The following is a 13,963-nucleotide window of genomic DNA, read 5'->3' on the forward strand; positions in this document are numbered from 1 at the left end:
ACCCAGAGGAAACCCACACAGACACAGGGAGAACACACCACACCCCTCACAGACAGTCACCCGGAGGAAACCCACGCAGACACAGGGAGAACACACCACACTCCTCACAGACAGTCACCCGGAGGAAACCCACACAGAAACAGGGAGAACACACCACACCCCTCACAGACAGTCACCCGGAGGAAACCCACGCAGACACAGGGAGAACACACCACACTCCACACAGTCACCCGGAGGAAACCCACGCAGACACAGGGAGAAAACACCACACTCCTCACAGACAGTCACCCGGAGCGGGAATCGAACCCACAACCTCCAGGCCCCTGGAGATGTGTGACTGCGACACTAAACTGCTGCGCCAAAATACATGTTTTAAAATGTAAAATTATTTATGTATATGTTTTAGGTTTCGTTCAAGACTTTTATGTTGACAACGCTAAATACATGTGGAGTGGAGTTAGCCACATTTATCCAAAAAATAATAATATCCGAATCTCAAAATTATAAACTGATTTACTACCCAACGAATGAATATCTGAATATTTGGGCCCCGCCCTAAAGATTATGCGTAATGGCACTTACATTATATCCATTTATTACATACTAAACTTTTTAAAATGTCTCTACACTTGTAGCCTTTTTGTTTTATAACTCATTTAATTTCTTACGAACTTTGACCTTTGTTATATCAAAACCACTGACACGTGACAAGTCTAACACGTTTTGAGTCTTTTGGCTTTCCACGTCTTTGCTTACCAATGCAGAAAAACAAACATGGTGTAACTATAGTGTGTTTTAACTTGATGCTGAAATTGAGAATGAAAGATTTATAAAGCTCATTTTCACAAAGTTGGATGTCAACACTATGATTAACCTTCAAATTCCAAACTATTATTATGAAGTGTCTCATTCCAAACAGCAATAAACCACCACAAATTAATGAACATTATCAGTGAAGCCATCTGCCTTTTTTAAGATCTACTTATAAAATGTAGGCACTAATTTGCCGATGAAAATGTCGAAGGGCTTATTTAAAGCAATCCCTTAACCGCCTGCAGGTCCCTAAAAATGAAACCGATTGCTTGTTCCTGAAGTAAGTGTACCTTGTCGTCCTTCCCTTTAAGCTGCAGCACTAGTAATAAATATACCGTCCGTGAAACATATAATCAGCAGATCTTTTTCAAACAGAAGCCTTGTATCTGTGGTGGGGCTCCAGAGGAATTTGCAAATTTGGGCAGAGGCCTCAAAGCTTTTTCCCCTTTGAATGTATTAGAGCTGGGTATCTTCAAAGAAATTAAATAATAATTAAATAAAAATGTAATTTTACAATTGTCAATAATGTTTATCAGGGGAAATCTATTCTTTCTGTATTTAACACCAACGTGTGTGATATCGGACCAGAACTCCCATACCGATGCATCCCTAAAAATAGATTTAGTACTGAATCTCTGACACATCCAAGACACTAGGTGTCAATATTAATAGTTAGTTTCAAAACTAAGGAAGGATCACTGTAGTAAATTACTATTTGCTCGTTTAAATGTACTGAAGAATAAACTAAAGTGTCTGTATAGGAAGGTTCTTTAATTTTACGTATTGGAAGTTTATTGGGGCGGCACGGTGGCGCAGCAGGTAGTGTCACAGTCACACAGCTCCAGGGACCTGGAGGTTGTGGGCTCGATTCCCGCTCCGGGTGACTGTCTGTGAAGAGTGTGGTGTGTTCTCCCTGTGTCTGCGTGGGTTTCCTCCGGCTGACTGTCTGTGAAGAGTGTGGCGTGTTCTCCCTGTGTCTGCGTGGGTTTCCTCCGGGTGACTGTCTGTGAGGAGTGTGGCGTGTTCTCCCCGTGTCTGCGTGGGTTTCCTCCGGGTGACTGTCTGTGAGGAATGTGGTGTGTTCTCTCTGTGTCTGCGTGGGTTTCCTCCGGGTGACTGTCTGTGAGGAGTGTGGTGTGTTCTCCCTGTGTCTGCGTGGGTTTCCTCCGGGTGACTGTCTGTGAGGAGTGTGGTGTGTTCTCCCTGTGTCTGCGTGGGTTTCCTCCGGGTGCTCCGGTTTCCTCCCACAGTCCAAAAAACACATGTTGGTTGGTGGATTGGCGACTCAAAAGTGTCCATAGGTGTGAGTGTGTGAGTGAATGTGTGTGTTGCCCTGTGAAGGACTGGCACTCCCTCCAGGGTGTATTCCCACCCTGCGCCCAATGATTCCAGGTAGGCCCTGGACCCACCGCAACCCTGAACTGGATAAGGGTTACAGATAATGAATGAATGATTGAATGGAAGTTCATTCTCTTCGTATTCACGTGAGAGAAAAGGAGAGGTTAAAACCGACGCAATGAGCGCAGAAAAATAAGAGCACTGAGTAAAAGAGTGAAAAAGACGAAAGATAACAGCGTAAATGACTAAAAAAACAGAGCTTCTGCTCCTCTTGGGTCCCAATGAACAGCAGCTCATATTCATACAAAGGAATAGGTGCTGTAACCAGCCTTTCTGAACAGGGCTGTTTAGACAGGGGGAGAACTGCTGTAGTGTTTGATCCTTATGGTATTTTGACCAATGCAGGCCACAGATGTTTCATTAAGACCCAGAACTGTGTTCACTTGTGTGAAAAGGTGGTAATACTTTAAAGTGTTAAATGCATTACCTGGCCAGATGGGTCACTGCTGATAGACTCAGACTTGTAGTTCTCCGACAGGCGAGTGTGGGAGCGGCAGGGCAAAGTGGCAGTGCTCCCGGCCTTCATGTGGTTGGGTATCATCATCGAGGAGAGCCCTAGGACTGGTCTGTCCTCAGTAGGAGTTTCCAGTGGGCTACTGGCATCTGGTGGCGTGACCTCGGTCTCCATGGAACTGTAGCCATTCTCCTGTTCGAAATCTTTGCTGTCCTTGCTGTCCCGGGTGAATGAGGAGCGGGAAATGACGCCAAATTTGCGTGTTCTCTTGCCGTTGTGTGTGGGGCTCCCGGCCGGCTCTGAGGACACGCTGGTGCGATGCTCTCTCTGTGTCTCCGTGCAGTTTCCGCCGCTGCCATTGCATGGAGGGAGAGGGGCTTTCCGCTTTATCCTCCGCAACATGATCAGGTAGATACAGCCGCCATTCCAGCACTGGTCCGCCAGATAACTGCACGGCAAAAGAGGAAGAACAGTCAATTATCATGATTCAAATATGTGAGTTTACCTGCTGTCTCTCTCAGCCAGGAGTTATGTGAGTCACACAAACACACACCTGTTACTTCTGTAGCCACTTCATCCAGTTCAGTGTAACAATGCGTCTGGAGCCTACCTGGAGGCACTGGGCGCAAGGCAGAAACACACCCTGGGCAGGACGCCAGTCCATCACGCATATCTTTGTACAATGTCATACACTCACCCAGTCAGTCACACACACACACAACTGTGGACAGTGTCACAGCTGATCCACCTCCAGACATGTGTTTTAGGACTATGGGGGACACTCACACATACACAGAGTGAAAAAAAATTCAAGGTCAGAGTAGAAACCCACAACCACAGGGCCCTGGAGCTTTAGGAAAGGCAACTCTTCTCATTATGTCACTGTGTTGCCCCCTCCACACACACCCACACACACATCCACACCCACCCCCACACACACACACACTCACCCACACACACACACAGCCACCCACACACACCCAGACCCACTCACACTCACCCCCACCCACACCCAGACCCACTCACACACAAACACCCACACACACCCAGAGCCACCCACACCCACTCACACTCACCCACACCCAGACACACTCACACCCACCCACACCCAGACCCACTCACACACACCCAGACCCACTCACATTCACCCACACACACCCAGACCCACTCACACCTACCCACACCCACTCACACCCACCCACACACCCCCAGACCCACACACAAACACCCACCCACCCACACCCAGACCCACTCACACACAAACACCCACCCACCCACACCCAGACCCACTCACACACACCCAAACCCACTCACACTCACCCACACACACCCAGACCCACTCACACCACCACACCCAGACCCACCCACACCCACTCACACTCACCCACACCCAGACCCACTCACACCCATCCACACACAAACACCCACCCACTCACACCCAAACCCACTCACACCCACCCACACACACACTCACTCACACCCACCCACATACCCAGACCCACTCACACACACACTCACTCACACCCACCCACACCCACCCAAACACCCACCCACACCCAGAGCCACCCACACCCACTCACACACACCCAGACCCACTCACACCCACCCACACATACCCAGACCCACCCACCCCCAGACCCACTCACACCCACCCACACACACCCACTCACTCACACCCACCCAGACCCACTCACACCCACCTAAACCCAGACCCACTCACACACCCAGACCCACTCACACCCACACTCAGACCCACCCACACACACCCAGACTCACTCACACAAACACCCACACACCCACACCCACCCAACCACACCCCCACTCACACACACCCACCCACTCTCAGACCCACACACACACACACCCACACCCACTCACACACACCCAGACCCACACCCACTCACACACACCCAGACCCACTCACACCACCACACCCAAACCCACTCACACACACACTCACACACCCCCACCCACACCCAGACCCACCCACTCACACCCACCCAGACCCACTCACACCTACACCCAGACCCACCCACCCCAAGACCCACTCACACACACCCAGACCCACTCACACCCACACCCACTCACACCCACCCACCCAGACCCACTCACACCCACACCCAGACCCACTCACACCCACACAAACACCCACCCACACCTAGACCCACTCACACACACCCACCCCCCAGACCCACTCACCCCCACTCACACACACCCACACCTACCCACTCTCAGACCCACACACACCCACACCCACCCCCACCCACACCCACCCACCCACTCTCAGACCCACACACACACCCACCCACACCCAGACCCACTCACACCCCCACCCGCACACCCAGACCCACACCCACACAGGTTTCTAAATATTTGGAAGAACGTTACATTATTGACAATACAAACATCTACAAGAACCATTTTGTGAAAGTGCTGCTAATGTCCAGCTCTTCTGTTACAGAATAGACTTCCAGCTGCTGTTACTGTCTTCAAATGGTGTAGGGATGTATTTATCAGACGTTTAGGACCTGGTAAGTTAGTCCTGTTTAAGGTAAAGTCTAAATACAGAGAAGCAGCGTTTAGCTACTCAGCCGCTCTTAAATGGAACCAGTTAAAAAAGGACACACTGATCTAGACACTTTCAGATCAAGACTAAAACATTCTTCACTCTTTATTCTGTAGTGGGACTTGTATATTTTATATTCTAATTTACTCCTTTCCATTTTAGTTTTTGTTTAAATCATTTTAATCTTCTTTTTCTCTTATTAAATACTATTTTAATTGTGTATGTGCCTTTTTCATTCTGTGATGCAAGGCCAGAGGAATATGGCAAGGGTTAGTTTTCAGGTGCATTCTTTGCAAATCATAAATCTGTACAAACAAAGGAAGTGCAACAGTAATAAAGCAGCAATGCAGCACTGTGCTGTTCACAATTTAAACATTCACAATGGACAACACGGATAAACACAGTAGGTTCACTAACCTTTACGTCCGTGTCCTAACTTCTGGTTAAAAGAATCACAACTGTTTTTCTCACAAAGTTTGTTTTTCTCCCCTCAAACAAACCTCATAACAGAACACTGGGATTTCCATAAGCCTCGTTCTAAAAAGCCCCACATGACTGACTACCCCCGTGGCCAGCAGCGAAAGGATTACAGTCGCTACACATTAACTAAGACCTTTCTAACATTGCTAAAAAGAACAATAGTCAATGATTTGTAACTTGTTTTACAGGCCTGAGGCCAGGGGGAAAATGCAGGGCTGTCACATTCACCTGATTAAATTAGAATATTCTTCTCAATAAATCTATACTGATGAACTATCGGTATCATCACTGCCATTTTCTGATGTGATCTAAAACTCAGAACACTTCTGTTCCAACATCGTCAGTTTCCGAAGAACTCTTACAGTAATAACCAAGTCTTTGATGTCAATAAAAGAATCTCTAAATGCTCCGCACTGGTAGTTGTTAAGGTAACGGAGAGACTACCTGTTAACTGTTGTAATTAAGAGAGATAGCTTTAGAATATTCTGAAGAATGATGCAAAGAGGTGAAACTTTACAGTGTATAAGGCTGTGTTTAAATGTGTATTTCAGTTCCCTTTGTCTGCACCAAACAAGAATATGACACCCATTTTAATCCTTTCATGCAGATATCTATTAAATCAGACTAAAATAAAGAGGTGTACGAGTTGTGTTCTGTAGTAGCAGGTCGCACTCATCACCGCACTTATCACCTAATCCAGTCGTGTTTAACTGGTTGTACTTTTACCAACTGAAAAAGCAGAAAGTAGTGGTAAAATGGATATAAGAGTCAAAACAGAGTCGGAAATTCCTCCACTGCACAAAGTAAATGAGGCACGCTGCTATTTTGAACGCACTATTCGTCTGAGGCAGGTTTAGTTTGGGATCAGGTGACATCACATATTGTGTTTGGTTTGTTTAGATGCCTCTGCTTCGCTGTGTGTTCGGATTTGATTTAGAATTGATTTAGAAACAGAGAAGGTGGGTCTTTGCCCACGCAGACACAGGGAGAACACACCACACTCCTCACAGACAGTCACCCGGAGGAAACCCACGCAGACACAGGGAGAACACACCACACTCCTCACAGTCACCCAGAGGAAACCCATGCAGACACAGGGAGAACACACCACACTCCTCACAGACAGTCACCCGGAGGAAACCCACGCAGACACAGAGAGAACACACCACACTCCTCACAGACAGTCACCCGGAGGAAACCCACGCAGACACAGGGAGAACACACCACACTCCTCACAGACAGTCATCCGGAGGAAACCCACGCAGACACAGGGAGAACACACCACACTCCTCACAGACAGTCACCCAGAGGAAACCCACGCAGACACAGGGAGAACACACCACACTCCTCACAGACAGTTACCCGGAAGAAACCCACGCAGACACAGGGAGAATCAAGAACATACTACTGAAATAAAATAAATGTTACAGTTTTTTAGTATAATATTGTAACAAATAAATCTACCACAAAACTAAGTCCTGGAAATTTAGGGCATGCATAAAAAGAGAAAATGTAAACAATAATAAAAACAAACACAGAATAGATACTGAGTCACTGTGGGTCTAGAGCTCATTGGCTGCCGAGCCCTTCACTGCATTTTATACTTTACTTTTTCTTAACAGGGTGCTTCTGTTTGAGGAGATTACAGGCTTCCTGCATATTTCACATATTACCATGGTGTGTTATACAGCTGATATTTTGTAACTAAACCCCGTCCACAAGACGGAAATTGCTCTCCTTTCTGGAACAATATCTTCCACCTCAAAGCCACTTTCCACCGTACTGCTGCCGTGCTCAAACGCCTCTTGTAATGAATGAAAGCCACATTAAACATAACTGAATGATGTCATCACATAAACAAGGCAGAATCTCTCTCATCTTAATTATCAATAAGCTACGTTACGGCACAGCCCCTACTGAACTGCACCAACAGAGCGAGCTGACCAGGATAAACACACCCTAAGAGTCCTCGGATTTCAGACACTGTTCAGAACAACTGAACCTAGTAGATGAGCAAGAGTAATTATGTAAGAGGAAGAGCAACACACCTTGAAGGTGAATCAACTCATGTTCATCCATCAACAGTCTCTGTTTATTGGTCTGTCTCTTTCTCCCCATGGGAGTCTGGATCTACTCTACCCTCAATATTATGTGCAGGGCTTGCTCTTCTTCTGTTTGTCAGGCTTGCAGTTCCACAAAAGAGCGGGGGGGAGGACGGCTTCCCACATATTACAATGTGACTCTGTGGTGACAATGCTGATGTGATGCTCCAACAAAGCAATTGCTTACAAACGCAGATCGTGAGCCAAACAATGAGAGTGTCGAACATGTAACCAAAGAACAGTGTGTGCCAACATCTGAGAAAGAAACAAATACAGATCAGGCGTCGATGCTTACTGTCAACACTGAAAAACTGATATCAAACCAAACCGTGGAACCAAGGCAATCACAAAGGAAAAATGGCACGTGGTAAAGCGTTAATCTTATACTGGACTTTGGGGTTTGTGGCACTTTGTTTGTGGGAAAACACTCATGGGTTAATCACAATAGCTGTACACACAGCAAGCCAGGTAACTGTCCATTTCGGCCAATACCCACACATCTACCTAGTGTGAACATTCAAAAATACATTCAAAATATACTCTAAACACTACAGAAAACAAAATGCTTGGGTGCAATTAAAATTAGTATTCTTCTCCCCAAATATGGTCATATGCGCAAGTTAAGCTACATTTAGCAACTGTTATTACAACCCTTTTTTAATTCAGTGTTTCGCAAAGCAGGGCTTAAAGAGCTACTGCAGTGGGTGGAGCAAGGCCAATGGAACACACAATGCACTGCTATTATATCCACTGTAAAAGTGATCTATCACTTCATTTTGTTTTGTTAAGTTGCAGGTTTGTATGAATGACAATGTTAACTTGTCATTCATACCCCACTGCTAAGGGACCTGTGCCATGCTAGAGAACAGAACCAAAACAGGTACCCTCTGGGGAACCAAGTGGACTGTGCTAGAACATATGGGCAGAGCTAAAATCAGTTTAGATCACTGATTGGATAAACAAAGAGAGTCACACAAACACAACCACCATTTTAACCCCCACTGACTATAACGTCACTCAAACACAGCCTGCAGATGCACTGACAATTTCAGGTACGAAAAAACACCAGAGGTGAACTGATTTTGATTTACCCCCAGCATAGGGTTGGGCAGTATAACGATAATACAGTGTACCACGGTATTTAAAAATGTGGACGGCAGCTCAAAATGAGGGCTGTATTTTTGACGTGTGTGTGGGGTGTCAAATTTCTGTTGTGTGCATTTAACACAAGTTTGGGTTAAAAGAGAGAGAAAGAAAGATGTAAACAGATATAATTTTCATAAAACCCTTCACTCAACTTTGTGCTGCTCACATGTGTATGGCTTTATCCTCTATGTGTGTTTAGAGCCTCAGTTCACTGAAAAATCTGCTGTGCTGTGCTACACCACAAGCGCATGTTAGCACCAGCGGTACTTTTAAACAGTGTAGAACTGACTTATTTCGCTTGTTTTTGAACTTTACTGTTCCTTCAGCACCAGTTGATGAAATTTTCTCTCTCAGAAACATGTTTTTAATCGTCAACGCGTGTGTCTGGCTGTGTTTAGCTAAATTTACTTGACTTTGCTCACGGATATAAGGCTCAGTGCAGCCTGACAGAGCACCCCCTCCCCACGATAATACCGTATACCGAGATAATATGTTGAGACGGTAGGAAAAAAGTGGATACTGCACATCCCTACCCCAGCATCTGTTTATTTCTGTCTGATGCTGGATTTGCATCTACTTTTGGCTTTAGATTATGTTTACACACATGTAATATGAGATTATTCAGACAATGATACTCCACCAACACCAAGCACATGAGGTCACTATCTGCTCGCTAGAGTTAAAGAGATTAAAATGGAGTCCCGTCTGCAATACACCACGTATTTAAATGCTAGAAAGTTGAATAACACAACAAAGACAGATGTGTGTTGGTAAATGTTGAGCCCGGAGGGATTCTCTTTCCCAATATTGCTGCAAGAAAACAGCGGACAGTTTTTGCAAGCAGCATCCGGACAACCTTCAGCTGCCAAACACTTTGATGCAATCAGTTCTTTTGACACGGCTCCTCTCGTGGCTTCTCTGCACTCTTATTCTGGGTGAAAGAAAATACGGAGCGCCTTGGTCTTCCTCTTCATGACCCACTTCTTTCCCGAGCCGTTTGTCCCAGTGTGAAGAGTCTTTGATTTTTTTTTTGTGTAGATACAAAATGTGCTGAAAAATCAAGAAACTCAGATTGTGCCAACGTTTAAATAATGAAACTCAAACACTGCCACATTCGGATCTGTTTATGGAGCTCTGCAGAGTGAAGCAAACTAAATCTATGGAAACAATAATCTGTTATTCATGAGGGTTTTCACCAACTCGTGACGTAAAGGATAAAGACAACTCGAGAAAGATCTGACAAGCCTCTAGACATCTTCAGGTCTCCATACAGGCTGATGCTCTACGCCACATTCACCAGCACTGTTACATAAAGGGGCTTATCTTGCTCTGGAATGTCTACTGTCCCTTCAGCCCTTACAGAGTAGCATTCATAACTCGGCTGATTACATTCCCAGCAGGACAAAGATCTCTGGAATCCTCTCGGATGCAAGTCTAAACATCTTTACCCTCCACAGCCGCTTCTGTTTCGCCCAAGAACAAGACGGTGGGTTCTTGGGGAAGAAATGTATGACAGAAGAACCAGAATACGTGGCATAAAAACTGGCCATACATGCCATTCATAGTAGCACTACTAGCACATTCACCAGAACAGAGAGGAATAAGGATTATAGCAGTAGAGTGTGTGGCAGTGAACACACACCTGGATTCTCAGGGCCCAGTGAACAGTTCAGACTTAGGTGCCTTGCTCAAGGGCACTTTAGCCGTGGATTAAGGGCGGAGGACAGCGCTGCTCCTTCACCCCCCCCTCCAACAAAATTCCTGTCTTGCGTCAGGATGGAACTGGCAACCTTCTAGTCCCAAACCCACTTCTCTGACCATAAGGCCACGAATTATAGAAGGAGGTCATCAAAACTTTTATCTTTTAAAAATTTAACGTCAGGAGACTTACACTCCATTTTGTAAAGAGTGTAGACACCTCTTATAAATAGTTAACTCAGTTACTTATATACACAGCTTGTGTAATCTGCACTGAAAAACAGGCATGAACTGAGATGTTCTGGAGCAGCTGCACATGAACGTTAAGTCATCATGTACAATGTCAAGCATGGGCTAGAGGGGTAAAGATAACCTCAGCATCTGGCTTTGAAGCACTGACACTGCGTTCTCTGAAACGATGGAGCTCCAGTCTGTATGTTTTCGGAGGAGCTGGAGTTGTGTGTGTGTGTGTGTGTGTGTGTGTGTGTGTGTGTGTGTGTGTGTGTGTGTGTGAGTGAGTGTGTGTGTGAGTGAGAGTGTGTGTGTGTGTGAGAGTGAGTGAGTGAGTGAGTGTGTGTATGTGTGAGTGAGTGCGTGTATGTGTGAGTGAGTGAGTGTGTGTATGTGTGAGTGAGTGTGTGTATGTGTGTGTGAGTGAGTGTGTGTATGTGTGAGTGAGTGACTGTGTGTGTGTGAGTATGTGTGTGAGTGAGTATTGTGTGAGTGAGTATTGTGTGAGTGAGTGTGTGAGTGAGTGTGTGAGTGAGTATGTGTGTGAGTATGTGTGTGAGTGAGTATGTGTGTGAGTGAGTATGTGTGAGTATGTGTGTGAGTGAGTATGTGTGAGTATGTGTGTGGGTGAGTATTGTGTGAGTGAGTATGTGTGTGTATGTGTGTGAGTGAGTATGTGTGTGTGTGTGAGTATGTGTGTGTGTGTGAGTATGTGTGTGTGTGTGAGTATGTGTGTGTGAGTGAGTGAGTGAGTGAGTGTAGTTGTGTCTCTAGTCCCGAACTACACCCAATATTCAGTGTTCACATGAATGAATGCCACACAGTTATCACTGAAATTTAAGAATCCATTCCTGCTTTTCCTTAAAAAAAAAAAACCCTCGATTTCAGAAGAACTTTAGGGAGAGCAGGTGACGCAGGTGAAGCACAAAAATACATGTTGTGTCTATTTTTGAAGCATGCCGTATGTTACAAAATAGCCATTTCTTCACAGAAACAAGACAATCTACAATTGAGCCTGAAAAAAATGTCAACAAACAAATATATTTTAAATTGTAGCAGCATTTCAGGAGTGTAAACCCTGACCTTGAACCAGAAATGAGACCGGCCTTTAACTATGAAGCCAGGTTTTTATAGCTGGATCTTTTTTCAAAATGAAAGCTGTCCTTAAATGTAGTCAACATAGAACTAATTTAAACAATACACAAATAATAAAGACTTGGAACTATCCTGGGAATAAAGTGCTTATCCAGTTCAGGGTCACGGTGGGTCCAGAGCCTACCTGGAATCATTGGGCGCAAGGCGGGAATACACCCTGGAGGGGGCGCCAGTCCTTCACAGGGCAACACAGACACACACACACACACATTCACTCACACCTACGGACACTTTTGAGTCGCCAATCCACCTACCAACGTGTGTTTTTGGACTGTGGGAGAAACCGGAGCACCCTGACTGTCTGTAAGGAGTGTGGTGTGTTCTCTCTGTGTCTGCATGGGTTTCCTCCGGGTGACTGTTTGTGAGGAGTGTGGTGTGTTCTCTCTGTGTCTGCGTGGGTTCCCTCTAGGTGACTGTCTGTGAGGAGTGTGGTGTGTTCTCTCTGTGTCTGCGTGGGTTTCCTCCGGGTGACTGTCTGTGAGGAGTGTGGTGTGTTCTCTCTGTGTCTGCGTGGGTTTCCTCCGGGTGACTGTCTGTGGTGTGTTCTCCGTGTCCGTGTGGGTTTCCTCCGGGTGACTGTCTGTGAGGAGTGTGGTGTGTTCTCCCTGTGTCCGCGTGGGTTTCCTCCGGGTGACTGTCTGTTAGGAGTGTGGTGTGTTCTCCCTGTGTCTGCGTGGGTTTCCTCCGGGTGACTGTTTGTGGTGTGTTCTCCGTGTCCGTGTGGGTTTCCTCCGGGTGACTGTCTGTGAGGAGTGTGGTGTGTTCTCCCTGTGTCCGCGTGGGTTTCCTCCGGGTGACTGTCTGTGAGGAGTGTGTTGTGTTCTCCCTGTGTCTGTGTGGGTTTCCTCCAGGTGACTGTCTGTAAGGAATGTGGTGTGTTCTCTCTGTGTCTGTGTGGGTTTCCTCCAGGTGACTGTATGTAAGGAATGTGGTGTGTTCTCTCTGTGTCTGTGTGGGTTTCCTCCGGGTGACTGTCTGTGAGGAGTGTGTTGTGTTCTCTCTGTGTCTGCGTGGGTTTCCTCCGGGTGACTGTCTGTGAGGAGTGTGTTGTGTTCTCCCTGTGTCTGTGTGGGTTTCCTCCAGGTGACTGTCTGTAAGGAATGTGGTGTGTTCTCTCTGTGTCTGTGTGGGTTTCCTCCGGGTGACTGTCTGTGAGGAGTGTGTTGTGTTCTCCCTGTGTCTGTGTGGGTTTCCTCCGGGTGCCTGTCTGTGAGGAGTGTGTTGTGTTCTCTCTGTGTCTGCGTGGGTTTCCTCCGGGTGACTGTCTGTGAGGAGTGTGGTGTGTTCTCCCTGTGTCTGTGTGGGTTTCCTCCGGGTGCCTGTCTGTGAGGAGTGTGTTGTGTTCTCTCTGTGTCTGCGTGGGTTTCCTCCGGGTGACTGTCTGTGAGGAGTGTGGTGTGTTCTCCCTGTGTCTGCGTGGGTTTCCTCCGGGTGACTGTCTGTGAGGAGTGTGGTGTGTTCTCCCTGTGTCTGTGTGGGTTTCCTCAGGGTGACTGTCTGTGAGGAGTGTGGTGTGTTCTCCCTGTGTCTGCGTGGGTTTCCTCCGGGTGACTGTCTGTGAGGAGTGTGGTGTGTTCTCTCTGTGTCTGCGTGGGTTTCCTCCGGGTGCTCCGGTTTCCTCCCAGTCCAAAAACACACGTTGGTAGGTGGATTGGTGACTCAAAAGTGTCTGTAGGTGTGAGTGTGTGTGTGTGTTGCCCTGTGAAGGACTGGCGCCCCCTCCAGGGTGTATTCCCGCCTTGCGCCCAATGATTCCAGGTAGGCTCTGGACCCACCGCGACCCTGAACTAGATAAGGGTTACAGACAATGAATGAATGTGAAATACGAAATTGCTTCGCGGTCAAAAATCGCCCAGCACCACCTGCTGTGCCCACATACTCACTGGCTACAGGGCTCATCTGCATTTTATAGACTTCTGA

General features: G+C 46.7%; 1 protein-coding gene across 1 annotated transcript in view; it reads right to left on the reverse strand.

Annotated features, from left to right (window-relative positions):
• Positions 1–13,963, reverse strand: part of LOC136678417 (PDZ domain-containing protein 2-like) — a 143,123-nt gene that overhangs the window by 79,383 nt on the left and 49,777 nt on the right. Inside the window, exon 3 of the mRNA XM_066656472.1 lies at positions 2,639–3,113. Within this exon, the coding sequence (XP_066512569.1) occupies positions 2,639–3,113 (475 nt within the window). The remainder of the gene's footprint in view (positions 1–2,638; positions 3,114–13,963) is intronic.

Source organism: Hoplias malabaricus, chromosome Y (assembly GCF_029633855.1).
Source record: "Hoplias malabaricus isolate fHopMal1 chromosome Y, fHopMal1.hap1, whole genome shotgun sequence".
Taxonomy (NCBI): Eukaryota; Metazoa; Chordata; class Actinopteri; order Characiformes; family Erythrinidae; genus Hoplias; species Hoplias malabaricus.